The sequence below is a fragment of the Lagenorhynchus albirostris genome, chromosome 10 (genome assembly GCF_949774975.1).
Source record: "Lagenorhynchus albirostris chromosome 10, mLagAlb1.1, whole genome shotgun sequence".
In the NCBI taxonomy this organism is placed as follows: Eukaryota; Metazoa; Chordata; class Mammalia; order Artiodactyla; family Delphinidae; genus Lagenorhynchus; species Lagenorhynchus albirostris.
Window position 1 is genome coordinate 96,600,703 of NC_083104.1, and position 27,379 is coordinate 96,628,081.

General features: G+C 45.4%; 2 protein-coding genes and 1 pseudogene across 2 annotated transcripts in view; 2 read left to right on the plus strand and 1 right to left on the minus strand.

Annotated features, from left to right (window-relative positions):
• The window catches only part of NEDD9 (neural precursor cell expressed, developmentally down-regulated 9), a 503,823-nt gene that overhangs the window by 233,578 nt on the left and 242,866 nt on the right, over window positions 1–27,379 (plus strand). The window lies entirely within an intron of this gene.
• On the minus strand, window positions 3,145–4,577 carry LOC132528242 (large ribosomal subunit protein uL4-like; annotated as a pseudogene).
• The window catches only part of ELOVL2 (ELOVL fatty acid elongase 2), a 29,291-nt gene continuing 10,390 nt past the window's right edge, over window positions 8,479–27,379 (plus strand). The window contains exons 1-5 of the mRNA XM_060163950.1: window positions 8,479–8,490; window positions 10,799–10,862; window positions 15,496–15,683; window positions 19,857–19,934; window positions 24,829–25,000. Coding sequence (XP_060019933.1) covers window positions 8,479–8,490; window positions 10,799–10,862; window positions 15,496–15,683; window positions 19,857–19,934; window positions 24,829–25,000 — 514 coding nt within the window. The remainder of the gene's footprint in view (window positions 8,491–10,798; window positions 10,863–15,495; window positions 15,684–19,856; window positions 19,935–24,828; window positions 25,001–27,379) is intronic.

Sequence of the window (27,379 nt, forward strand, 5' to 3'; positions counted from 1 at the left end):
AGTATTTATTTATCTAAACCAAATCAGATAATGTGAAGCTCATACTTTACATTAGATGATTTCAAGCCATGATTTTTTTTCTTGTAAAAAGTCATTCTTTAAGGCTTATAGAAAGGCATTCTTCAAGGCTCTTAGACTGGGTGGCTTCAACAGTAGAAATTTATTTTCTCAGTTCTGTCACCTGAAGTTGGAAGTCAGGTGCCAATGTGGCTGGTTTCTGGTGAAGGCCCTCTTCCTGGCTTGCAGACAGCCACCTTCTCCTTGTGTCCTCACAGGGCTGGGGGAGAGAAAGAAGAAATTCTCTGGGGTCCCTTTCTCATAAGGGCACTAATCCTATCATAAAGACCCACCTTCATGAGGTCATCAAAATCTAATTATCTCTCAAAGGCCCTATCGACAAATACCATCACATTGGGGGTAAAGGCTTTAACATATAAATATGAGAGACACAAACATTCAGTCCATAACACGCAGACTATGCCACTTCTTTTAATTAGTAATGTGAATAAAGGTGCCGACTCCTTTTTTTAAACATCTTTATCGGTAGGTGCCGACATTTTAAAAATGACTAAACCAAAGGGAAAATAAATATTGAGGAGTTTAGATAATCTTATCAGTACAAAGGTGGGGATGAAAATGAAGATAAATTCAAAAGGGCTAAATAAAGGTCTAAAATTCCATTAAGTAAAAAAAAAAAGATTCAGTTGTATGAATATAGGATGGGTAAAGCTTGAATTTGACAGCAATTAACATGAGAAGTGTCTGGTGATGTTGACAGTGACTAACTGATGTGATGTGTGAATGCAGTTTTCTGATACTTTAATAGAAATATAATATCCTGATCAAGAGAGGTCATCAGTCTCTCTGCATTCTTCCCTTAGTAGGCTACTTTCAGAATACTGTATTCAGATATAGCAGATATAAGGAAGAATACAACCAAACCAGTGATTGTTTCTGTTTGTGCAATGTGGATACTGTCTAATGGGCTTGTGGAGACAGTTAATTACTAAAGTGCCTGTGAAATGCATGGTGACATAACTAGTATACAGCAAGTTTGAATTTCACAGAGTAGAATATGCAATAAAATACTTGATACCTTTGTAGAAAGTAAGCAAGAACTTGGTTTTTTTATGGTAAGGTATTTTTTATGTGCCTTTGATTATAATTGAAACAAATTTCAAGAGACAGTGGTCTAGATCATTCCAATCCAAGCGTGGTTGCATGCACACCTGGGAGCTTAGTATGAATGCAGACTCTCAGGCCCCATCCTAGGCCAACTGAATGAAAACCAGCACCTTCACAAGATCCCCAGGTGAACCACGTGATCATTAGAGCTTAAGAGCATGAAAACTTTCAGTTGTGTTCAATGAAAGCTTTAAAAAGCTGTGAAAATGTCTCAACTTCTTTTTATACCCTCTTAAAGAGTGATGCGATACGTTAGGTAGAGTGAAAATGAAGGATGATGTAATAGTGATGGCTTCTGTGGGTGTTGCATTGTCCTTCTAGGCAATTCTATCATTCTTACATTTTCATGTATTTTTTTTAGCACAGATTGAAATGGTTGCATATTTGTGAGATAATTCCTAGGATGATTAAATAGCAAATGTTTTAAGATACAGGAAAAATAAGATCACTAAGATCTCACAGTGTACCTTAGATTTATAGGAGTCCATTGAACTCGTATTTTAATTGCAAAATAGAATGAGTTTTATTCTACTTTAAAAATATACAAATTTTTTGGTTTGTATAAAAAAAAACCTCAGAGAATAAAATTCGGTCCAGTAGACCCTGATGATATACCAAGTGTTAAGGATCTTTCAAAATATACTGGAAACCAGATTGTATATACAAAAATGTAGCTAAGAATGCGAAGTGATGTGAAATAAGTATCAGGTGAGTACTGTGACGGTTTAGAAGAATGAGAGTTTTGTCAACACATTCATTAAGCATTAAGTGCCCATGAGGTGCCAGACATTGTTCTTGGAATTGGGATAAAATGGCCTATTGGAGCTTATGTTTTGGTGGAGGGCCCAGACAGTAACCAGCCAGTGAATGTTTGTGTAATGCTAAGTGTCATAAAGAAAACACAGAGCCGGTGAGGGGATGGAGACAGATCAGGACGCCACAAAGCAGGGGCTTTCCTCCTCTTCAGTAATTAGGGGAACATGGAAGGAGTCGCCATTCGACGGGACACTGAATGAAATGAGAGAGCCGTGTGGAGTGAAATGGCCCAGAAACAAAACTGCAGCAAGATTTTCTGCTCTAAAGCCCTTTCATCTCCTTAATTGAGTGAAACTGCCTACAGCCTCAGGGTTATTACCTAGGATGCAAATACTATCAAGCCCTGCTTTCTTCATCAGCTTGGTGTCCTGAAATACGACGTCCCAGCACAAGAAGCAGCATGAGCTCCACAAGGAGCCCATCGGTCCCAGTTCGGACACCTTTCCCCACAATGGTGTGAAAACACTGATCAGTTGTTACCAAACTTACTTCAAGTTAAACACAACAGATCCACTTTTTTTTTTTTTAATATTTTATTTATTTAGGCTGCGTTGGGTCTTGGTTGCTGCGCGCGGGCTTTCTCTAGTCGCAGCGAGCGGGGGCTACTCTTCGTTGCTGTGTGCGGGCTTCTCATTGCGGTGGCTTCTTCTCTTGTTGCGGAGCACGGGCTCTAGGTGTGTGGGCTTCAGTAGTTGTGGCTCGCGGGCTCTAGAGCGCAGGCTCAGTAGTTGTGGCTCACGGGCTTAGTTGCTCTGCAGCATGTGGGATCTTCCCGGACCAGGGCTCGAACCCGTGTCCCCTGCATTGGCAGGCGGAGTGGAGCCTTAACCACCGTGCCACCAGGGAAGTCCCCAGGTCCACTCTTGAGCTCAGTCTGTTTTCACCTCTGTAAATTGGGGGAAAAATACCTAACTTGCATGGCTATTGTGAAACTTTTAGCTAATATGCATCAAATACCTGGCATATATTAAGTGTTGGAAAAACAGGAGCTACTATTATTACTCACCATTGTGGTTATTAGTTCATTTATATCTACCTTCATATGTGGCAATCAAATTACAAATGTTCCCCCGGGTTCCTCATCACCTGACTTAGTTTCAGTCTCATTATTTGTTCTATGGAGTAATTTTTTTTTTTTGATTCTCAGGTCTTTATTCAAAATTAGCTGTCCAAAATGATTTGACCTTTACCGAATAAACAAATTTAAGTTTATGCAACAGCCTTCTTCTCCTCTGCGGTGGGTTTCTTTTCTGTGGGCTTCTTTTTAGCAGGCTTCTTTTTAGCTGCTGGTTTCTTGGTCGCTGCAGCCTATTTTCCCACCAAAGCCTTCTTTGGCTTCTTCGGCTTCTTCAGCTTCTTAACGCAAACAGCCTCCTTTCCCTTCTTTCCCATCACAGGCTTCTTGCCTGGAATCCCCTTCTCATCTGATTTGGCTTCTAGTGCTGCTACTGCCCTATCCATCCGGATTTTGTGGTTCCTGGCCTGGCGAAGAATGGTGTTCCGGCGCATGGTCTTTGCATATGGGTTTAGCTTCAACATGATTCTCAGGTTTTTCAGTGGATTCTTCTTCAAGACGGCGATGAATCTTCTTGCGTGGCGCTCGGAGGGCTCTTTGGATCTCTGGGCTTTTCAAGATTCTGCTAAGGTCTGTACTGAGCATCTTGTGCGTGGGGAGGTTGTAGTTACTCTTGAGGGAGGCAGATTTACGCCAAGTGCCACGCAGCTCCTCTAACTTGCGGAAAAGCACTTTCAGTCCAAATGCAGAAGCGCCCCACATGCCCACCAGGAGCCAGTTTCAAAATGTTCAGTTTGTTTACATTAAGCAGAGTAATTCCAGGGATGTTTCTGAAGGCCTTGATGATACCATTGTCCTCATTATAAATGATGCAGGGTCCCCTGCGCTGGATACGGCAACGGTTTCTCATTTTGCCTTTGCCAGCTCTCATCCGCTGCGAGGCGTAGACCTTTTTGATATCATTCCAAGCCTTAAATTTCTTCAGGAGCAAAACAGCCTCCTTGGTCTTCTTGTAGCCTTCAACTTTATCTTCAACCACCAAAGGAAGTTCAGGAACTTCCTCTGTACGATGACCTTTAGACATGACCGGCGCTGGTAAAGCCGAGGCAGCCAACGCAGAGCAGATGGCATGTCGCTTCTGCGTTGTATTCACTCTGCGGTGCCAGTGTCGCCAGGTCTTGGTTGGTGCAAATATGCGGCCCCCATGACACGTATTTCCAAAAGCACCCTGGCCAGAACGGTGAGTGCCGCCACCTCGAACCCTGGGAGTTCGAGCCACAGCTCTGCCGGTTCCCCAAGACTCAGCACTGGTTTGATGACCTGCTAATTCACTGACAGCATAGGGCTGTCTGTTGTTTTTGCGCAAGTTGGTGTGAACAGAGTTCACAATATCTGGTCGAATGGGAGCCTTGAACACAGCAGGCAAAGTGACATTTTTGCCAGATGACTCCCCCTTTTCAGAGTACACTAATATCAGTGGACGAGCACACGCCATGGCGGGGAGAGGAGAAGGCCACACTCCTCCCAACCCGGCGGCTCCCACAGGAAAAGCTATGGAGTAATTTTTATAACGATTTAGAGTTCCCATAAGCGAATTAGAGTTCCCTACCTCGTGCCTCCCCTCAGCCTACCATAGTCAGCTGCTCCCTCCAGGGTATGGTAGTGGAAAGTAGGTGTTGAGTGGGTGGGCCTCTGCAGGGCAGTTTGGGGGGATCAGTGTAAAATGCGTGAGTGATATCATGGGAACTCAGCTGCATGAAAGGCGAAGATTTTATCACATCTGCTTTTAGCCGTCCTCCAAACCTCCCAGAATCGTTCACAAATGTGAACGCGTTTCCATTCTTCAAACACATGGGCAGCTGGCTGGGAGCAATCCCTCAGGGGCCTGCAAGAGGGGTTTCAGTGTTTGACAGCCATCCTGAGCCTGGGGAACAGGAGAGAGGCCTCACTGTGGGATGGGGCTCTAGTCTGTCCCTTGCCCCTGAGATTTTCAGAGTCATGTCTGGTTAACCTGAGCTGTCAGATCCCATTTCCTGACCTGCTGTCATCGAACACTTCAGATTTAGTTTTCTCTGAAATATTAAAAAAAAACAATGTAAAGGTTTGGATACTGTGTCTTCTTCCAACTTAAGAGTCTGTTTCATAATCTTAATGGCTTTTGCTCATTTTAAAAAGCAGTGAGGAAGGGGGTTGGTCATGGAAAAATAGGTAACTATTCTGACTGAATAAGTTTTCTTAAAATGTCATGTAAAACTACATCAACAGGGCTTCCCTGGTGGTGCAGTGGTTGAGAGTCCACCTGCCGATGCAGGGGACATGGGTTCGTGCCCCGGTCCGGGAAGATCCCACATGCCGCGGAGCGGCTGGGCCCGTGAGCCATGGCCACTGAGCCTGTGTGTCCGGAAAAAAACTACATCAACAAAATAGGACCAACCCAAGAGCTAGAATCATTGGATTTTTATACAACGTAATGCCCGTGATAAATACTAAAAACCGTAACTGCCTAAAACAACACTGAAGGAATGTGAAGAAGGAATGAGTGAAGGAGGGAGGAAAGAGGAAGAAGGGGAGGGGATGTGAGAAGAGGAACAAGGAACATGATGAAGGAAAGGACGGGGGAGAAGGAAAGGAAGAGAAACCGGCATCTGGTTTAGAGAGCGCTTAGAGACCAGAGGACGCACCAGCGGAGCTCTGGTGGCAGGTTTATTTCTGCCTTGCTTCCTGGCTCGGCTTCCGTAGAACGGCCCTGCTTCATGGTGATAGCGATTCTCATCCGATCGCAAGACGGCCTTTGCAGAGGAAAGTCTGAGCCGTCCAGGTGTTGAGGCTGAGGCAGTCCCCGCAGCAATCAGAGTTCACACCTTCAAGAACAGACCAGGAAGTGGCCTCCTGTTTGAGATGCCCCTGATTTATGTTGAGTCTCAGTCATCACCGTGGTGGCCAAAACTTAGGTGTGCCCCTCACGGCTCTCCTGTGTCCCAGGTACTCTCAGAACATGGGAGCAGAGGCAGGAGTGCATGGTGATCCAGTCCACCTGTGCTGAGAGATGCATGTCACGTGGCCGGGAAGACCATCTCACCTTTCCATAAGAAGTCAGCCCGGTGGGTCTGCCTCTGATGGGTCCCCGCTACCTCCAAGTGGTGTTCCTTCTGGCAGTAGAAGAAGGGGCAGATGCAGGGCAGCACTGGGTGGTGCACAGCACTGCTCCTGGGGTGGGATACGCAGGGTGTGGGGGGTGATGATGGCCGTTGCAGTGGACGTGATGAGGTAGGTGGAGGTTAGCTTGCTCTGGGCTAGGGCTCTTTGATCAGAAAGATATATTTCTTTTTTTTTTTCTAATTAATTTATTTTTGGCTGCGTTGGGTCTTTGTTGCTGTGTGCGGGCTTTCTCTAGTTGTGGCGAGCAGGGGCTACTCTTCGTTGCGGTGCACGGACTCTAGGCGCCTGGGCCTTCAGTAGTTGTGGCACGTGGGCTCAGTAGTTGTGGCTCGCGGGCTCTAGAGTGCAGGCTCAGTAGCTGTGGCGCACGGGCTTAGTTGCTTCGTGGCATGTGGGATCTTCCCGGACCAGGGCTCGAACCTGTGTCCCCTGCATTGGCAGGCACATTCCTAACCGCTGTGCCACCAGGGAAGCCTGGAAAGATACATTTCTGATGCTCTTTATGCCTTTCCATAAATGCTACTTTCCATATGGAACCATTTCCCTCTAGATTGTTCCTTAAAGAACATCTTGAGCATACATTGCGGTGCAGTTCTGATGCTACAAATTCTCTCACCTACGTGTGTATGAAAATGTCCTTATTTCACCCTCATATTTGAAGGATATTCTGCTCCTCTCCTTTGCAGTCCCCAGGCAACCACTGATTTTCTATCACATAGATAACTTTTTACATGAAAGGCCAGAAAATAAATGGAAACAGAGAGTGTGTATTCTTTTTTTGGTCTAGTTTTAATGCAACATCATAATTTTGAGATTCATCCATGTTGTGTGTACATCAGTAGTTCATTCCTTTATGTCGCTGAGCAGTGTTTCATTGTGTGGTTATAGCACAGTTCGTTTACCCATTCACCTGCCCTGAGTATTTGTATATGAGTCTCTGCATGGATATGTGCTTTATTTTCTTTTGGGTGGCCTAGAAGTGGCATGCTGCTGGATCATATGGTAGGTGAATATTTGTGTTTTTACCAAACTGCTAAACCGTTTTCCAGTGTGGTTGTACCATCTTACATTCTCATCATCTGTGGTCGGCAGTCAGGGATACACCTTTAAATAAGGCCCTACCTGCTCCCAGCCTTCCCATGCTTCAGCTGTAGCTATACACAGGCACAAATTGAATTCAAAGTCATGGAACGTGGGCTTTATTACACGGGCAAGGGGAAATAGCTAAAGTTGTTTTGCATGTGAGCTCAGAGAATTCTTCTTTGGCAGAGAATTCTGTGGCCTGGGGAACTTGGAACGCAGTCCGGAGGGGGAAGCTATGGCCACGGACAGGCGTTTCCCTGGCTGAGAGGATTCTTTTCCTGTGTGGAGGGGAATAGCCAAAGGATGACCAGAGTGGTGCCCTCTGAAGTGTGGGGTGCAGGGCGGCAGCCGTCTTGCCCAGGTCTAAGGGCGGAACTATTCCCCTCTCCTAATCCAAGCTCTCACCATCTTTGAAAACCCACGTTAGGTCTTCACTCGCGTGGCGTCTTCGTCAGTGTGGCCGCTCTGTGTATCTCCGCCTCCTCAGCTGCTGGGTGCCTGCCCTTCTCCGCGTCTCACTTAACAGTTTGTGTGTAAGCTCTTGAGGCAAGCACTCTATCCCTTTTTTCTTCATGTGTCTGAAAAGTATTATGTACATAATAGCTGTTCAGAAATGTGGGTTGAATGAACAAAGTGCTGCTGGTAGTTGGTTTTTCTCAGCTCCTAGGGGTCACCTGAGAGAGTGGCCAGCACGCTTCAGCGTTTACCATACGTAGGACCCAGGGTACAGCTGGGAGCTCGTTACCCACGCTCTGATCTCATCCTTTGCTAACAGTTCGTCCTTAGTTGGCTGACGCTACCCCTTCTCTGTACTTTCTCTTACCTTATACTGACCCAGGGTGAACTCTGAATTGTTCTTCTGATGTCCTCTCATCGTCTTTTTAGACTACATCCTCACTAACTGTATTAAATAACCCAGAACCAAAGAGGTAATTGTTTTCAGGTTTCTGACCTTCCCAGCCTTGGCTTTATTTCTGTCAGATAGGTCCCTAGAGACCCTGGCCATAAGCATTTCCCAGGTGAGTCATGTCTCCGTGTGTTTGCTGATCTCTTCCCTCCTTCTCCATCTAGACGACATCCTGGAGTCTTTCAAAACTCAGCAAAGCAGCAGCTCTTCCTGGAAGGCTTCTCTTTTTATAAGAGATTTGCATGAAATCTCCTGGCTTTTCTTTTGTTTCAGGTGTACAGTATAATGATTTCGTATTTGTATATGTTGCAAAATGAGCACCGCAGTAAGTCTAGTTAGTATCCATCACCTCACAGTTACAGTTTGTTTCTTGTGATGAGAACTTTTAAGATCTACTCTCTTAGCAACTTTCAAATATGCGATACAGTGTTATCATCTCTAGTCATCATGCTGCACATTGCACCCCCCCGACTTAATTTTTTTCATAACTGAATTTGTACCTTTTGACCCCCTTCACCCGTTTCTCCTATTCCCCAGCCCCTACCTCTGGCAACCACCAATCTGTTCTCTGTATCTATGAGTTTGGTTTTTTTGTTTTGTTTCTTTTAAAGTCCGTACATAAGTGAGACCATACAGTATTTGTTTTTCTCTTACTTATTCACTTAGCGTAATGCCCTCAAGGTCCATCCACATTGTCGCAAATAGCAGGATTTCCTTCTTTTTATGGCTGAATAATACTTCCTTTCTCTCCTTTCTTACAGCATGTCCCGTAAACCCCTCTCATCCTCCTTAAAAAACTGGTCCGTAATTACTGATTACTTGCTTGTTACCCTATCTGAAGATAAGGACCATGCCTCGTTTGACTTCATGTTTCAGCATCTAACACGGTGCTGGTGCATAGTAATGTCCAGAAACTCAGTTAATGAATCAGTAAATTAATGACTGAAAGAATTCGTTCATATTCGTCTTTCATTCTCTTATTTTCTGTTCACGTCTTCCCCTCTTTTGTTTCTGTTTTTCTCCACTGTGACTAAATTTCTGCAAGATAATAGAAATAATACAAGCTTTGTGACCTTTAGCGTTTTCTTAGCTCGACAGATGTTGGAAGATGGATTTTGAACCCAGCAAACAAATTGGAAAAGTTTAAATGTTGTGGGTAGATGTGGCAATGAAGATTTTATTGGTGTCTGTCATGAGGGTGGGAACATCATTGAGGTTAACATTCTTTGCTCAGGAATGAGAGCCCTCTGGACAGATCTGCCCTATTCTAACGGCAACACAAAGTTCTGTCACACTGAGATGTTAGATAGTTGACCTTTCTCCAATCTGGAGGTCTCCCAAGATGTCCATTATGGAAACCAAAAGTAAAGACACTGTTTAAAACCTTCCAAAGTTGGTTTAGCCCAGATACTTTTCATAGAGATATGATGAAATAATAAAGGTCCTAATACACTGGTCAGCAAGTCGCGGGTGCTAATAAATGCTAGGCTTTCACCGTTATCCTCCTTCCCAAGCTTCCTAAGGTTCCCAGAGACCTAAGTTTCCTTGACATTTCTCTTCGGATCAATGACACGAATAAGGGACAGATGCAAACTGTACGTGCCAGTCACCAACGTGCACGTCTTCTTTACAGATGGCAGGAACTTAATTCTCCTCTTCTGCACCTATGTTTTCTTTGAGAATAAGATGCTTTTGACTGCACTCCAGCTATTGATTATGGAGAACGTTCTGTACAAACTTCCTGAGGGCCGTCCAGGAAACTCACACGCAGTCAGGGACCGGTCCACTCGCCCAAAATCCCCCTCACAGATCCCTTTCCTAGGAGCACTGTGCAGTGATCCAGCTTTTCCTACCTTTGCTTGAGGGAGGTGCTCTAGACCTTAGCAGCAGGGGTAGGGAACACCTGAGCGGGTATTTTGAGAGGTATAATGTCAGAGCAGCGTGAAGGGAGCCAAGTCAAGAGCCAGCAGCCAGTTCATCAGCATTAAGATTCTTAGCAGAAACTCTCCAATCTCAACCGGAATCCAGTTAAAGTGGTGGTAGTTAATCTGGGATACCCTAGTGATGCTATCTACTGTACTGTTAAATAGATGCTAATGTACTGAAAATGTTTTGAAAACAAACAAAACATAAAGGTAGTGGGGAAAATAGCTATAGTGCTTCATTTCCTTACTTGAAAAGCATCGTCTTTATGGCTTTACATTCAGCTTTGTGAAATACAATTCAGCTGAATTTTCATTTAATAATTATGTAATGCAGGTGTAGACTTCTGTTGCTTGCACACAACCCCTGTTAATTGCAGCAATAGAAGTTGCTTCTGGAAAAGTACACCTCTAAAAGCATTGTCCAGGGAAATGGGGTGGTCAGTAACCCTTCAGTGTCTAAAGGTACCAAACCTGTCTTCCAGGACGCCTCTTGCCTAAGAAAATGAAAGAGGAATTGTTTCCTTCCAAATCCTTACAAGCTTGTGAATGAGGCTGCGTTTACTGGTCCACTTTCCTTAAGTCTCTGCAGTCAAAAGTCCTCAAGGCCAGGACCCTTGGAGAGTCTGTCAGCCTCATGTTGTTGGCAGTGGTTCATTTTGAGAGATTCCAAAAACACCCACTTAAATCATTTTTTCTTTGTCTTTTCAGGAGCATCTAAAGGCCTTTGATGGTGAAATCAATGCCTTTTTGGACAATATGTTTGGACCTCGGGGTGAGTGAGCTTCTTGAGAACTCAATGTGGAAGGAACACGGTTTAGTTAGGAGGATGGTGTCCCTTCTGGTGTCTTGACAGTGGTACTTGGCATGGAGGGACTTACCCGCCCTCACCTTCGATGTCCTTCTCCCAGAACGTGCGGAGGCGCCCCTCCCTCCTGCTCAGCCTCTCTCGGGATTCAGGCTCCGGCAGCGGGAACAGCGCGCGGTGCACTCCTTGCCTCCGGCCGCCAGGTGGCGGTGCCTTTCCTTCCAGGTCTGCTGCATCCTCTCCGCCCCGCCGCCCATCCTCCTCCCACTTCCTCACGCGCATAGTCACACGCAGCCCTTCTGCCCTTACCTGCCCTGGGCAACTCCCTCTAAGGCTGTGTGGGCTTCATCGGCCCAGGGCCACGAGGTCGGGCTCCGCAGCTCAGCTGTCTGAGTGTCCCGATGTTTCCTCCACCACCCGTCACTCGGACCACTGCGGGGCGTCCCGATGCGTCTGCCCCTTTCTCATCATCTGTTAAGTGTCAGCTGCAATAATACTTTAGAAGCCTAAATCACAGAATGTGGTACTCTGGCTTAACACTCACCAGCATCTTCCGGCGTCCTCAGGATGAAAACGCAGTTCCTCACCGCGGACCACGCAGTCGGGTACTGTGCAGCCGCAGCTGCCTCTCCGACGCCACTGCTGCTCTAGACATCTTACTTCCTCGACATGTAACAGTCGTTCATTTGCTGTTCCTCCCGCTAAGACCTCCGGCTCCCCAGTGTAGTCAGCTCCTCCTCATACGTCAGGTGCCGGCTTGTGAACGTTACCTTCCCCGACAGGCTTTCCCTGACCAGGATGGCAGAGATTTGCCCTCGAAAGTGGCAAATCGAAAGCCTCTCATCACGCTGTATTTCAGCCTCTGTTTATTTCCTTCATACGCTTTATTAATAGCTCTTTCTCCCACGAGGGCAGGATCCGTGACTGTGATCTCCAGGGTGTATTACAGTCCTAGGAACCTGTGAGACACTATATTTTGCAAATAAGTGAATAAGTTTTCCACAGCACGTTTTGTTTCCCTTGAGCCTTGCTGGTTCACAAAGCTGGAAAATCTACAAGTTCTGTCCTCAGCATTATTGGGTGGGAGGGGGAGGGAAATGAGGTTCTCCTGTTTCTCAAAATCTTTAAACAGAAGCACACCGAGATGATTTAGACCACTCTCCAGTTTCCATACAGGCTCCATAAATTATCCTGTGTGAATGACTATTTATATAGTTTTAGTGAAATGGTACTGATTGTACAGAGCTTTAACATATATGTGTATTTTTTCACATTGCCTTTGGTTTTCGTTTTGTCTTGTTTTCCGTTTTATCCTTGTGATGATCCTACAGGCAGGGTGGGACCTGTAGCTCGTAACCTGCTTTATGTGATGTGTTCTCTGCTGTACCGCTGTAGCAGATAGCGTGATACTCTAACAGGCATGCGGGGCTTCTGGGTGACCGGCTTTCTACGTGACATTTGCACTAGAGCTATCAGTGTCTCTGAGCCAAGGTCATGTTGAACTTTGCCACTGGTAAGGTCACTGTGACCTGGGATGATTTCTTATTACTGTGGATGGGGATTAATTAAGGCTAGGATTGCAGTTGTCTGCTCAGCAGTGGTCATTTTTGTGGGAGTTTCCTTTGTAGCAAGCAGGTTGTGAGATTGACAGTTGACAACTGGATCAGGTGACCTCCACAGTGACAGGGAGTCTAGCCTCCAGGCCATCTAGTGCCCACTTCCCCTTTGAGGGGTGGCCCAAACTTAAATTGTCTGGCAGGCCCCCTGCTAAACCCACAGATGTCCCCAAGCCTTTTCTGACTTTACCTACGCCACGTTGGTACCATCAAGGGAGATGGTTCTAGGCAAATACGTGACCCAGATGCAGAGCTAACATCTCAAGCCCCAAAGATAATAAATGATATAAGTATCTGGTCCCATCTTCTGGTCGGAACAGTTATGGTCTTCCCCAACAACGGCAGCAAACATTCACAGGGCTGGGACAAAAGAAAACGCCAGCCTCGGGCGCTGTATTAGCTAAACACGCTTGACTCAGTGTGTCGATCGATACGCATTTGATGACTGTTCCCGTCAACTCTGCACTGAGTGGCGATAAGTTACGAGAGAGACAGAGTAGAAATATAAGACGTAGTCGGGTCTCACGGAGCGTGCACTGTGGCTGGGAGGTAGAACCGTCACCTCTGAGGCAGTCGAAAAGCAAGGAAGTAAACCACGTGTGCTCGTTTCTGGGGCTGTCGTAGCAAAATCCCACAGACTGTACGGCTGGAAACACAGCAGTTTATTCTCCCACGGCTCTGGAAGTCGGGGTGTCGGCAGGGCCCTGCTCCCTCCGCGCTTCAGGGAAGCCTGTTCCTGCCTCGGCCCTCGCTGCTTTCTGCTGTTGCCTTGCAGCTGCGTGGCTCCGTCTCTGCCTCTGTCTCCATGTGGCCTTCTCCTCCTTGAGAGCCAGTCTGCCCTCCTTGTCAGGACGGACACTGGTCACTGAGCAGTGCCCACCCTAATCCAGTACGACCTCATCTTAACCGGTTTACGTCTGCAGAGACCCTATTTCCAAATAAGGTTATATTCACAGATACCAGGAGTTAGGACTTGAACACATCTTTCTGGGGGACACAGTTCAACCCATAATACCATTAACAAGAGGCAGCTAGCAGTTTAGTTCAAGTTATTTAACTTCTTTTACCCAATTTTTCTCAATCATAAAGTGGAGATCGTACCACCTATGTGATGGATTTATCTGTCGCCTCGCCTGTGGTGATGGCATCACGGGTTGGCAGATGTCCAGACTCAGCAAATTGTACACAGTAAATATGTGCAGGACTTTATCAACCACACCTCCATAAAGCTGTTAAAAATAACATCACCTGTATCATTAGCTTGTTCTGAGGATTTTAAAGATGTTAATGTATATCCAAGGCTTTAGGACTGTGTGGGGCACAGAATCAGTGCTCCGTAAATGTTAATTATAATAACAGTATTATAGCCATGATAACTTGTAAATTGTAAAATAACTATTTTGTCATGCAGATGAGTAGCTGTAGTTATGGAAGAGCAGTGGGGAATGGCTTCCTTCAGAGGCCAGGACCTTGATCTGGGGGTCGAAGGACACGTAGGCTTTAGGCCACGTGGCACGTAGGATGTGGAGGTGGATGTTAGGAAGTGGCCCAGCGCGCGAAATTTATGACGGATAATTGTGAGCCAGTTGTGCCGAAGGTAATATCTGTTAGTTGCATGAATGCTCCTCTCTTACCTTTTTATCTCTGTCAGAATAAGGAGAAGTCTTTACAGAGTAAGCGGTGGGACAGAGCTTGAGAAGGCGCTTTGCTCACAGAAATGGTGCTCTGTAGGATGGGGGGTGTAGAGAAGCTGGGGGTAGATGGGGTGGCAGGGAGCAGAAAGGGGAACTGGGACCGCGGGGACCAGAGGAATCAGGAAAAGGGAGAAACCAGTTCCTACAGCTCTATTTACAGAGATCAAAAACAGCACGCAGGGGCTTCCCTGGTGGCGCAGTGGTTGAGAGTCCGCCTGCCGTTGCAGGGGACACGGGTTCGTGCCCCGGTCCGGGAAGATCCCACGTGCCGTGGAGCGGCTGGGCCCGTGAGCCGTGGCCGCTGAGCCTGCGCGTCCAGAGCCTGTGCTCCGCAACGGGAGAGGCCACAACAGTGAGAGACCCGCATACCACAGGAAAAAAAAAAAAAAAAAACCAGCATGCGGTTTTCATAATTCTGGGCCAAATCATTTTCTCTGTTTAAGCAACAGAAAGGAGCAGAGAACAAAAATAGTTTTGTGCCTACAGTTATTTTCTAATTACTATATTATAGATCTACGACGTGTGTTTTATTTAGGTTTTAAAATTTTAAAGCTAAATAAACAGAGGGACACCTCTGTCCAGGTTCTTGCCTCCTGGCTGCTTGTACTTTTGGTCCACGATCAGGTTTGGGTCCCCGGTTTGATTTTCCTCGGCTCCGAGGCTCCGCCTTTGCCGTCTGCAGCTCCTCCTGCTTGCCCTTCTGTAATCCCACTGCTCTATTTGGATCAGCTGAACGCTCAGCCGTTCCTGGTTTATGCACAGTGATCCTAAGCAAATTACAGGGAGTGTGGGTTCCAGGAATTAGGACACGCTACCATTGTGTCTGCTCTCCTGCCGACCCAAAGCTTCTCCACGGGAGGCAGCAGAAAGGTAAAATGGACGGGAGGCGGGTGTGAATTCCCAGCCACCGGAGCGCCTTCTGCAAATGGTGACGCTTTCGGAGCTGTTTTTACATCCATAAAATGGCATAATACTTCATATTTACTGAGTTAGAGTAACTACGGTAACTATTCCAAAGTTAGACATTCAAGAACTGTGACTTCCCACCTTTATTACTTGTCCTTGTCACTCAGTGTTCAGCTGAAGCCCTGTTTGCTCCACGGGCCCCTCCTTAACTATTCCAGCCCCCACTGGTTTCTTCTTCCGAACTATAACTCAGACCCAGCTTACTTACGCTGTGGCCTGCAGTTCCCTGTCGAACTTGGGTGAGCAAATACAGCACACGTGACCGTGTCTCCCAACTGAGCACGTGGGGTGCCCTCGGGATTCTCACTGTGTGTTTCTTTGCAGATTCTCGAGTCAGAGGGTGGTTCCTGTTGGACTCCTACCTTCCCACCTTTTCTCTCACTGTCTTATACCTGCTCTCCATATGGCTGGGCAACAGATACATGAGGAGCAGACCTGCTCTTTCCCTCAGGGGCGTCCTCACCTTGTACAATCTTGGAATCACGCTTCTCTCCGCGTACATGCTGGCAGAGGTAAGTATTTGGGTAGCTGACGCTGGGGAACAGTGACCGAGTGATTTTTAGAAGCAGTTACATCTGGCGTTCTAGAACTATCCACGGTTGCTATCAGTACTGTTCTTTAACATCTCAAGGTTCCGGTATCTGATGTTATTCCTTCCCAAAGTCCTAGAAGTCTTTGTTTCTAACTTGAATGTTTTTTTAGCCCAATTTAGACCTATTTCTTTAGTCCTTAGTCTTTCATTGTAATTTAAAATCACAATTTAGGTCTGAATGGGCCTTTAAAGATCATATATAGTTTTCTTCTTTTATAGATTATGATACGGAGGCTTAGAAAAGTTAACCTGATTTGCCTGAGAACAGACAGCTGTTGAGTAACTGTTTTTTAAGTTAAATATCAAATGCAGTTAGCTTGACCGAAATGCAAATATACGTTCCCTTAAAGGATACTCCTCCCATCTCTGGGTCACTGTGTATCCTCAGGACTGGCTTCCAGAGGCCTGGGGTGACATTCCAGCTCGGCTGTGGCTCCCCACATTACATCATGTCTTCCCTGCTCCTTTATAACGTGCCAAACCTAAGTAATTTCACAAGAAAAAGAACAAGTAATGATTGCCCTGCCTATTACAACCAAAGGTTATTTTACTATAATACAAGAGAAAATCGAAAAGTGTTAAATAAATGTGCTTGAGAGAGAGAACTAAAACAGAACAGTCTTTTTGGGGAAAAGTTAGGATAAACTCATTCATATAAGTTATAAATGGCTGACAGTGGCACAGGTATAGCTGGCTTCCTGGTGTCCTTGGCTTCTAAACGAAAATAAACTCTTGCCTAGAATACAGGCCATCTCACCCATAGAGTTTAATCTGCACATTAGTCTAATATGCACCATTCTAATAATGGTTAATAACCAGTATCTAAAATGACTGTCATGAAACTCTAATTATGGAATTTGAGGCATCAGAGTGCAGGAGACAGAATTTGGGGTCAGGAAAGCCATGCTGATAGCTCTAAGGTTATGTCACATAGGTGCTCCCTGATTTACCTGACTCTAAAAGGGGAATTTCTATTTTAGGTTTCTCTGGGTAGACTTTTTAGTTCACCAGATGAGCTTGCAAGATAGTAATTTACGGAGTTAGTTTCTCCCTGTATGACAGAGGGAGAGTTACTCTCCCTTGGGTGGTTCCCAGAAGTGGCAGCCGTGCCAGGGGAGCCGGCCTGGCCACCTGTCTGCGCTGGAAGCTCTAATCCCTGCTGGAAGCAACGGCGCAGTGGAGGCAGAAGATCCGAATTCAAGTGTCAGCCTTTCGCTTTCTCTGCAACTTTGGAGGAGTTACTTAGGCTCCCTGAACCTCAGGCAGCTTAGCTTTCAAATGGAGATACGATGTCTGTCCTACTTCACTCCCTCATGAGTGTAAGGACGAATCCGTTCTGTTCAGCCTGCATTCAACGAGCACCTGCTCGGTGCAGCCCAGGGGCCACAAAGATGTTTAGACGTGGTTTCTGTGCTTGAAGAGTTCACAGGCTAGTGCAAGTAGCAGTTAGTCACTGCGGGAGGGCCTCGGTCTTCAGGTGAGCCTCAGGCACCGTCAGCAGGCGCAGCAGTGCAGCGTTTGGACAGCCAGGTACATGGTTTGTATTTTTTAGGGAGAAGGTCTGCATGGAGCTCATTCTCCACCACAGGTTTCAGCTCTGGCTCGTCCAGTGGTTCTCTTTTCACACTCTTCCATCTCTGCTGTTGGTTGATTGCCTCCTAGTCCCCCAACGGCAACCTCTTTTAGGGCACAAGGTCTTCTCTTTGACGCTATGGGGAATGTTTGGTTAGACTCTGGTCAAAGGATAGCTTACCTTAACCTTGCTCACTTGTTACGTCCAGGCCAGATGTCTGCTTAGGCCAGAAAGCTGCACTAAAATTACTAACACTCTTGCAGCAAATGTGTCGAGTCCCTGCACTGTGTCAGATTGTGTTCTAGGCTCTGGAGCACAGCCTCTGCGTGTGCGAGGGAGCGATGGCCGGGGCGGGGCAGGGCAGGGCGCAGCGGCCTCTCTGAGGAGGTGATGTTTGAGCTGAGGCTGGGTGATGAGAGCAAGCCGGGCATGCGGAGCTCTGGGGAGGCGCCGGCACAGGAGGATCGGCAAGTGTGGAGGCCTTGAGGTGCTCGAGGACCGTGGGTAGGGGCCGTGCGGCTAGGAGCTCGGACAGCGGACGGAGGGCCGCTTCAAGGCGGTAGGTTGGGGGCAGGTTACATCCGGCCTTGTCAGGAGTTTGGCCGTTGTTCTAAGCGTGATGAAAAGCCCCTGGAGGACTTTAACGGGGGAGTGACAGGATCTCCCTTTTTAAACAGGTTATTCTGGCTGCTACGTGGAAAGTGGACTCAGTGAGTTGGGGGCAGAGGGTCCGTTTAGGAGATGACTGCAGGGCTACAGTCAGCGGGCGCCAGTGGCGTGGATTCAGGTGGTGGACGTGGGGAGTGGACCCTCATCCTGTTTCGGAGAGAGTCAGTCCACACCTCCTGAAGGCTAACCCTGCTTGCCAGCCTGCTTTCCTTCTCTTCAACACGTAGGCTGGGTGGTTTCTGCCAGCCCGCCCAGCTAGGGCGTTAGGAAGGGTCCAAGGTGAGCAGATAGAGCCTCCCGTAGCCTGATGCTGACTTCTGCCATTTAGTTTGTCAGATAGTCCTGCAGAGGTGCCGTGGGGATGGGGACGGCCTGGATAGAGCTGGCTAAAGCAGAGTACAGCCTGTCCTTCCCCGCCTCTGTATCGTTACTACACAGAGTTGATACTAGAGCCCCTGACTGCAGAACGACAGCCTGACCATAGAGGTTTTTAATCTTTTTGCCAAGTTAGGAAACTTTATTTTGAAAAAGACACACAAAAACTTACATGCACTTCTAGGTATTCCCAGATCCCCTGTGGCCCGTCACAAGTTCCCCTTTGAGAACCAGCACGTAAAGCTGTGGGGTACCTGGGGGGTGACTTGATCTGTAATAGACCCCATCAGGAAAGGTCAGTCTCCTTCACTTTCACCAGATTCACTTACCCTGATAGTCTGTACTTGTCATGACGTTAACTGAAAGGTGTTTTTGTTAGGATAGAGAAGTCGATAAGGATAGTAGAGCAAAGACTTGCACACGTTCTAGAACATTCCCAATGTTCTTAGTAGTTCATCTCTTCTTACTGTTCAGTTCATGAACATCTGTCCCTCCCTGCTCTGTTTGTGTATTGTAACAGTGCTGTACCTTTACACAGTTCTGATAAAGCAACAGAAAACTGTAGGCTTTCACGTATAATATCTCATGTAAATCAAAGCCAAAGGCCTTATATTATATTCTAGAATTTTAAGTTTCTTAGTAATAGTGGGAAAGAATGGAGAAAACTTCTGTAGAATTTTCCACAAAGTTCATTTTCTTATGATGTTGTAAAAAGAATACTAGACAAGGAATTAGAAGACCTGAATCCAATCATTGTTCTACCACTATCTAGCCATGTGATTGTGAGCAAATAATCCATTCATCATATAGCGGTTGAGCACCTTCTCCGTGCCAGTCACTGGGCAAGGAACTGTAGATGCGGAGATGAGCAAAGGAGGCGTGGACTTTGTGGAGCTCTTTGTTTCTTGAGCGTAATGGGGAAAACAGACGTTAATCAGTCATAATCGCACAAATGTCTGGTTACCGCATCGATAAAATGGAGAAAGTGATTTAAGAACGTTTCTGAGCCCTAGTTTTCACATCTGTAAAATGGCAATAAATACATAATTCATAAAATTACTGAGATGATCAAGTAACTATTTATATATAAGCCAATGTAAAGTTTTAACATGTTAGTGTAGTTTCCTCACATTTGCTTACATTTTACTTCTACATTTTATTTGTAGAACATATGATTAGATAAATTCCTTACATAAAATAGTTTGGTGCTCAAAATGATAGCTAAATTCTGTTTTTGATGGATGTGGAGGTTAGAAGTAAATTACATTAACTAAGGATTGTAACCACTGATATATCAGTTCAACAGCAGGAATTAGATCCTTTGATATCATGTGTTTGGGGACAGGATCGAGTCAAACTCATTCTGGGAAGAACTCAGTCTTGAATAGATGCCAATCAGAAACATGAATGGGAAATTCAGTTTTCGTCCAAATTCTCACACTGACTTTTTTTTTTCTCCTCTTGTTTCTTTGACAGCTTATTCTCTCCAGTTGGGAAGGAGGCTACAACTTACAGTGTCAGGATCTTACCAGTGCAGGGGAAGCCGACATCCGGGTGAGTCAACCATCTGTAACTGTTTCTCCTTCGAGATACGACGATGGAAGCTGGGGTTAGATAAGAAACGGTCTCCCGTCCTAATAGAAATGCTTACTTGGGGACAGACTGAATGAACCATGGTGCATCCGTGCAATGGGTCCCTTTGCAAAGTGAAATGAGGATGACCGCTGTCCTGTTACAACATAATCTCCAGGATGTAGCTCAGTGGAAAAGAGCAACCCGCAGACCGTGCTTACAGTACAGTGCCTTGTGTGCAAGAAATGATAGGAATATGTGTATATTTGCTTATGTTTTTAAAAAGAAACAATGGCAGAATAAACCAAAAGCTAACAAAATGGTTTCCTTTTGGGGGAGGGAACAGGTCAGAGGGGATAGGGATGGAAGCTAGACTTCTCTGAATGTACCTTGTCTTATATTTCAGAACCAGTTGGTGTTTTTACATAATTATAAAACAAATTTTAAAAGATTACAAGGCAGGCTCCCCCCAGATATCTCGGAAATAAACTAAATTAATATACCCATATATTAAGTTGTTGACATAACCACCCAAAGAAGAATTATTTCAGGCGCCTTTAAGACAGTGTTTTGACTGCATATCCCAAGTGAGACGCATCTTAACAGCATTCAGTAACTTGGGGGGCTGCTATTACTAATAAAAATACTGGTATTGCTTGTTGTTATAGGTACACTTAGGGTAAGCTATATAATAATGCTATTATTACAACTAGTATTTGAAACATAGAAGAAAAGAAACTAAAACTCACTAATTACAGATTCAAATTGGAAATAGCAGAATTAACTTTATTCTTTCTAAAAACAGATGTGTTTTTTAGCTCTGTGTACAGGAAAGGCCTAGTTAGTCTCTGACAACCCAGCAATGATACCAAAATTGTGCTCTCTAAATGTAATCCACCAAAAGGGTTTAGGATTCTTAGAGAGTTGGCCAGTTCCTGATTGGGGTGGGAAATGTATATGAGAAGAATCCAGGACATCTTGTGACAGAGCAAGGAAGCTACCCAAGACCACTAGGGTCATGACAAGAAGATGTAGGAGCCACCTTGAAGGGACTCCCACGGCTAAAGGTGGGACAGTTTGAGTGTCAAAAGGAATACTGACATACTAAATTTATGAAAAACCGAGTTTAAAATGATACTAAAAAAAAGCCCTCATTGTTACCTTTTGAAGGTTGCTAGAACACCAAGAAGTTCTAGATGAAAAAATTAAAGGACGATAATCAAACATTTATCTTGCCTTTCATATGTAAGTCTCCAAATAGCTAAAGAGGAAGAGCTCTTCTCTATAAAGAGAAAAATGCATAAGTATGAAGAGAATTTGAAAATCACCATTTTGCAACTTATAGTGAAGTAATGGATCCTAGACAGTGGTCATCTGTAAATGATGAAAGTAATGGGCCAAAGTTGAATGGAAACTTCATAATGATTAGATTAGGCTGTTAACACCCAAACTCACTGTTGATTTTAATATCAGAAGTTAGGTACCTCTTGATGTGATTCCATAGGAAGTACCCAGAACCACATCTGAAGTATGGTTGACCATTGAACTACGTGGGTTTGAATCACGCTGGTCCACTTATACGCAGACTTTTTTCAGTACTAAATACTACAGTACTGTACAGCCCGCAGACGCGGAGGAACCACGCTACAGACGGCTGGCTGTAAGTTGTACACAGATTTTCGATGTGCAGAGGGTCAGCGCCCTAACCCCTGTGTTGTTCAAGGGTCAACTGTATTCTTGCCCAAACCTTAAACCTGAATCCAGTTAAGCCTCTAACCTTTATTGCTGTTTACAGAAAATGGCGGGGGGGGGGGGGGGGGGGCGGTGCCGCAGGTAGAGAAACAAGTTAAACCACACGAGGAAGAAACAGTCATCCAAATCCATATTAGGAGTTCTGTACAACTGATCTAGTTTAAGAAAGAAAAGACACGAAATGAAACGAGGGAGCAGGGAAAGGGAACTGTTACTGATTAGAAGAAACTTAAGAACCACGTCAAATAAATGCAAGCTGGACCCTGATCCTGATTTAAACAAACCAATAAAAAGACACTTTTGAGAAAATCAGGTGGATTTGAAGGTGGACGGACTATTAGAAGATATTAAAGATTCATTAATTTTATTAAATATTAGATAAGATAGTGTCTCACCTAATGAAACTTAAAAGATTTTGCACAGCAAAGGAAACTGTAAACAAGAGGAAAAGACACCCCTCAGAATGGGCGAACATATTTGCAAAGGAATCAATGGACAAAGGATTAATCTTCAAAATATATAAACAGCTTGTGCAGCTCAATATTAAAGAAACAACCCAATCCAAAAATGGGCAGAAGACCTAAATAGACATCTCTCCAAAGAAGACATACAGATGGCCAAGAAGCACGTGAAAGGATGCTCAACATCACTAATCATTAGAGAAATGCAAATCAAAACTACAATGAGGTATCACCTCACACCAGTCAGAATGGGCATCATCAGAAAATCTACAGACAACAAATGCTGGAGAGGGTGTGGAGAAAAGGGAACCCTCTTGCACTGTTGGTGGGAATGCAAATTGATACAGCCACTATGGAGAAACAGTATGGAGGTTCCTTAAAAAACTAAAAGTAGAATTACCATATGACCCAGCACTCCCACTACTGGGCATATACCCAGAGCAAACCATAATTCAAAAAGGCACATGCACCCCAATGTTCACTGCAGCACTATTTACAATAGCCAGGTCATGGAAGCAACCTAAATGCTCATCGACAGACGAATGGATAAAGAAGATGTGGTGCATATATACAATGGAATATTACTCAGCCATAAAAAGGAATGAAATTGGGTCATTTGTTGAGACGTGGATGGATCTAGAGACTGTCATACAGAGTGAAGTTAAGTTAGAAAAAAAAATACCGTATATTAACGCATATATGTGGAACCTAGAAAAATGGTACAGATGAACAGGTTTGCAGGGCAGAAATAGAGACACAGATGTAGAGAATGAATGTATGGACACCAACTGGGGGGGAAGGGGGTGGTAGTGGTGGTGGGATGAATTGGGAGACTGGGATTGACATATATACACTAATATGTATAAAATAGAAAACTAATAAGAACCTGCTGTATAAAAAAATAATAAAAATTTTTTAAAAAGATAGTGTCTCGGTGGTTATATTCAAGTCTCCCCATCTATTAGAAGGTGTTATAGATAAACTGATACACTTTGTATTTGCTTATGTTACATTCCCCCTTGCCCAAAAAAAAGTGGTAGGAAACAAATTGGAATCATACTGAAAATCTTGAAGTTCAGGGATAGATACCAGAGGGTTTGCATTCTTTACTCTTCCTGCATTTGTGAATATTTGAAAATTTCCATAATAAAAGCATAGGTTATTAATAAGAGGTGGTAGAAACCTTTTAATTAAAATTTTAAGATGAGCATTTTTAAACATCTTCAAAAGCTATAATACAAAAAGTAAGATGTGTAGATTTCTCTACACCCGTTTCATTTCTGTTATCACAGACTAGTACACTTTGGGATACCATACAGTTCTCTAAAAGCCACTGTTGTATGTATGTGTTTACTTATGGTTTAATTTTTTTTTTTTTTTTTTGCGGTACGCGGGCCTCTCCCTGCTGTGGGCTCTCCTGTTGCGGAGCACAGGCTCCGGACGCGCAGGCTCAGCGGCCATGGCTCACGGGCCCAGCCGCTCCGCGGCATGTGGGATCCTCCCGGACCGGGGCACGAACCCGCGTCCCCCGCATCGGCAGGCGGACTCCCAACCACTGCGCCGCCAGGGCAGCCCTGGTTTAATAGTTTCGAAGGTTAATGATTCCCTCAAACATTTATGATGGTGCCAGCACGCCTTACGAGTGTCTTCATGGGAAGTAAATAGCAGAGCGTTAAGTTCTGATTTCAAAGCTCCTCTCACAGTGTCTCCTCTTCTGTTTAACCGTGAGTGCTGAGAGCCCAGTGCCTTTAATGAAAGCGCCTCCCTGCGATGGGGACTGTGTGAGGGACTCGGGAGGGAAGCAAGCCCTCGCTGTGGCCTGCTGGGGCTGGGGGTTGAAGGGCAGAGAAGCACCTGGAGTTTTCATCTTCTGAGGAAAAGACATGAAGGGCTTCATCCTAGACTGCTCTCGGGGAGCATGATGTTTAAGGGACAAAATATGAACAGTAAAGGAGCAGAGAAGAATCAAAATCAGTGGAACAACGGTAGTGACCTGCCAAGCCCTGAGCGGAGGTGAAGGAGACCGTCTCCGCCTCGGAGTGACTTACAGCCTAGTGGGAAGGAGACTTGTTCACGACTGTGGTTATTGATAATAGAGGCGTAAAGTAATTTGGGACCACAGATGAAGAAGGGGATGATTCAGCCTGAGACAGGAGGCTGCGGTCACGTTCCAGAGCAAGGTGGCATTTGAGAGGAGTGCTAATAGGATGACAGGACCACGCCAGACGTGGGGTAGGGGAGGCGTGCTGGACGCATGAGAATGAGGCGTATGGGGGCAGCAGGGCTCCAGGGAGAGGAAACGACCACTTGAACAGCACACAGGATGCCCAGGGGGTGTGCTCGGAGGAGGACAGTGGACACAGCAGCCCCCCGGGCCCGCGGAGAAACTGTATGAACCGAAGAATCATAGACTTGGTTCTGTAGGTGCAGAGGAGCCGCTTGATCAGTTAATGTATTTTGGAAAGAGAATTCCTTTCACCAGAGGGGCTGGATTGTTGGGAATAAGGAAAAGCTGGAGGCAAAGACGCCAGCTGAGATGCTTTCTCGATAGTCTGGGAGCCGGGCGCGCTGGTGAAGCACCAACGGGGGCAATGCAGAGGCGGGCAGCACTGCGGCGGCAGCACGCCTCACCTTGTCTTTTCCCCGTTTTACATTTCGTACAGGTAGCCGAAGTGTTATGGTGGTACTACTTCTCCAAATTAATAGAGTTCCTGGACACGATCTTTTTTGTGTTGCGGAAAAAAACCAGTCAGATTACCTTTCTTCACGTATACCATCATGCCTCTATGTTTAACATCTGGTGGTGCGTTTTGAACTGGATACCTTGTGGGCAAAGTAAGTGAAGTTGTCAGTTTTTCAGTTCTGTGTGATGGGTCTCCTATACTGAGCATCGCACACCTTCAGGAGAGAGAACTGGGCCCGGCCCAGCCTGCTTGTCACACGGGGAAACACACCTTTGCCAGTGGCCGTTTCGTTTCTTGTCTTTTTTTTTTTTTTTTTCTTGCGGTACGTGGGCCTCTCACTGTTGTGACCTCTCCCATTGCGGAGCGCAGGCTCCGGACGCGCAAGCTCAGCGGCCATGGCTCACGGGCCCAGCCGCTCCGCGGCATGTGGGATCTTCCCGGACCGGGGCACGAACCCGTGTCCCCTGCATCGGCAGGCGGACTCTCAACCACTGCGCCACCAGGGAAGCCCCGTTTCTTGTCTTTGATCCTGGCAAAATCTTTGAGTATTACGATAAATTTTAAAAATGTTTCCTTTTCCATGCACCAAATGCCCGATGGCCGGAAACCCATACCCCAGCTGGAGCAGTTTTACTTCATTAACTGCAGCTGTAAATAAATACAGCACCTTCCACAGTCACCACTTAGCTGTGGTACAGGTTGAGTCACGTCAACTTTGGGGGCTTGTTTTTTCCATTCTGAAAAATTAAAGTCACGTCACTGTGACCCACCAGAACAGTGGCTTTCAATTTTTTTTTTAACTGAGAGCTCAATAAGTAATACGTTTTATATCACAACCCAGTGCCCTCATTCATATGTATACATTTTGTATGAAACAAATTTCATGAAACAGTATTCAGCCCAGCTCTGTGTGATGCACTTTATTTCTCACTGTGTTGGGTCTTCGTTGCTGCGCACAGGCTTTCTCTAGTTGTGGCGAGCGGGGGCTGCTCTTCACTGTGGTGTGTGTGCTTCTCATTGTGGTGGCTTCTCTCGCAGAGCATGGGCTCTAGGCGCGCGGGCTTCAGTAGTTGTGGCTCTCGGGCTCTAGAGCGCAGGCTCAGTAGTTGTGGTGCACGGGCTTCATTGTTCCGCGGCATGTGGGATCTTCCCGGACCAGGGCTCGAACCCATGTCCCCTGAGTTGGCAGGCCACCAGGGAAGGCCTGTGATGCACTTAAAAAAAAAAATTGATCTCTTTCAGAAAGCTAATGACAACTCTCACTATATTGATTTCACAATTGACTGATGTGTCGGTTATATGACCTGCACTTTGAGAAACACTGAGCTCGAGAGAACAGTACTTTTCTATTTGATATTTATTGTCTTGTACCCAAGAATTTAAAAGTATTCTGTGAAAAATCAGAACACGTAAAACTTAAAATTTTGTCCTAGGATTTAGAAGCTTGTGGAGATGGTATTTTTAAAAACCCCAAGGGTATTTGCAATACATCATTGACTGTGAAGATGCAAATTTAAACTCCAGTGTGAAGAAAAATTGTTGGGGGTGCAGCAGAGAGAAAAGAGACGCTTTCACATGCCTCCTAGACCGACATACTCCAGTCTTGGTTATTAGGATTACAACAGACTTGCACTGTAATCAAAATATAGGCTGAAATCAATACCGCAGGACTGTTGTCAAGGTTAAGTATGTTTTACGATTATCAAGTTTCATTTATAACTAACTAAAGCATCTAAAAGTTGGTCTTGAATAATCACTTTGTAAAGACATCGTATTTCATTCACAGGAATTCTGTGTGATGATTTCTGTTCAAGCTAGAATATTATAAAAATTAGCAACTACTCTTTTTTATTAATTGATGGAAATGAAAACTCAGGTTGGTAAAGAAACATCACTAATATTGTGCTGCCTGGTACTCTGAAACTATATTTATGTTTTCATATAAATTCACTGCCCTGACAAGTTATTCCAGCCCGTGTATGAGGACCTGGTAGATTCCTGGTGTTCCTCTTGTTTCTTATTCATTGACTTGATCTGTCTAGATCGCTAATCCAGGATTGGGAAAGCAGGCAGGAGAATTTAAATTGATTAGTTAACCACCAATGTGGTGTGCCTTTTAGTTTATATAGTATTATCTCATTTAACCGCATCTCACTCTTAAGAGATAATTACTCTATACCTATTTTCCAGATGAGAAACAAAATTTACAAACTAGTATGTCCAAGGGGACAGAACTATTAGGAGGTCGCCTGGCTCCACAGCCTGTCTCCTCTCCCACAGGGTTGACAGCTCACAGAGGCATAGCACTCACTTTGTGCTGGGCACCATTCCGAGCCCTTTGCCTGCATTGACTGATGTCTTCCTTACGACGAGTTCCCTGTTTCCGTCTCCGGCACCTTACCTCTTGCAGCTCAGTCCTTTTGACCCTTGGTTGACCCAACCTAGAACTTAGCCCTCGCTCCTTGGTTTCCTGAAACACGATTCACCCACGTTGATGTCAGATTTCATGAAGGTGATAGCAGGAGAAGGG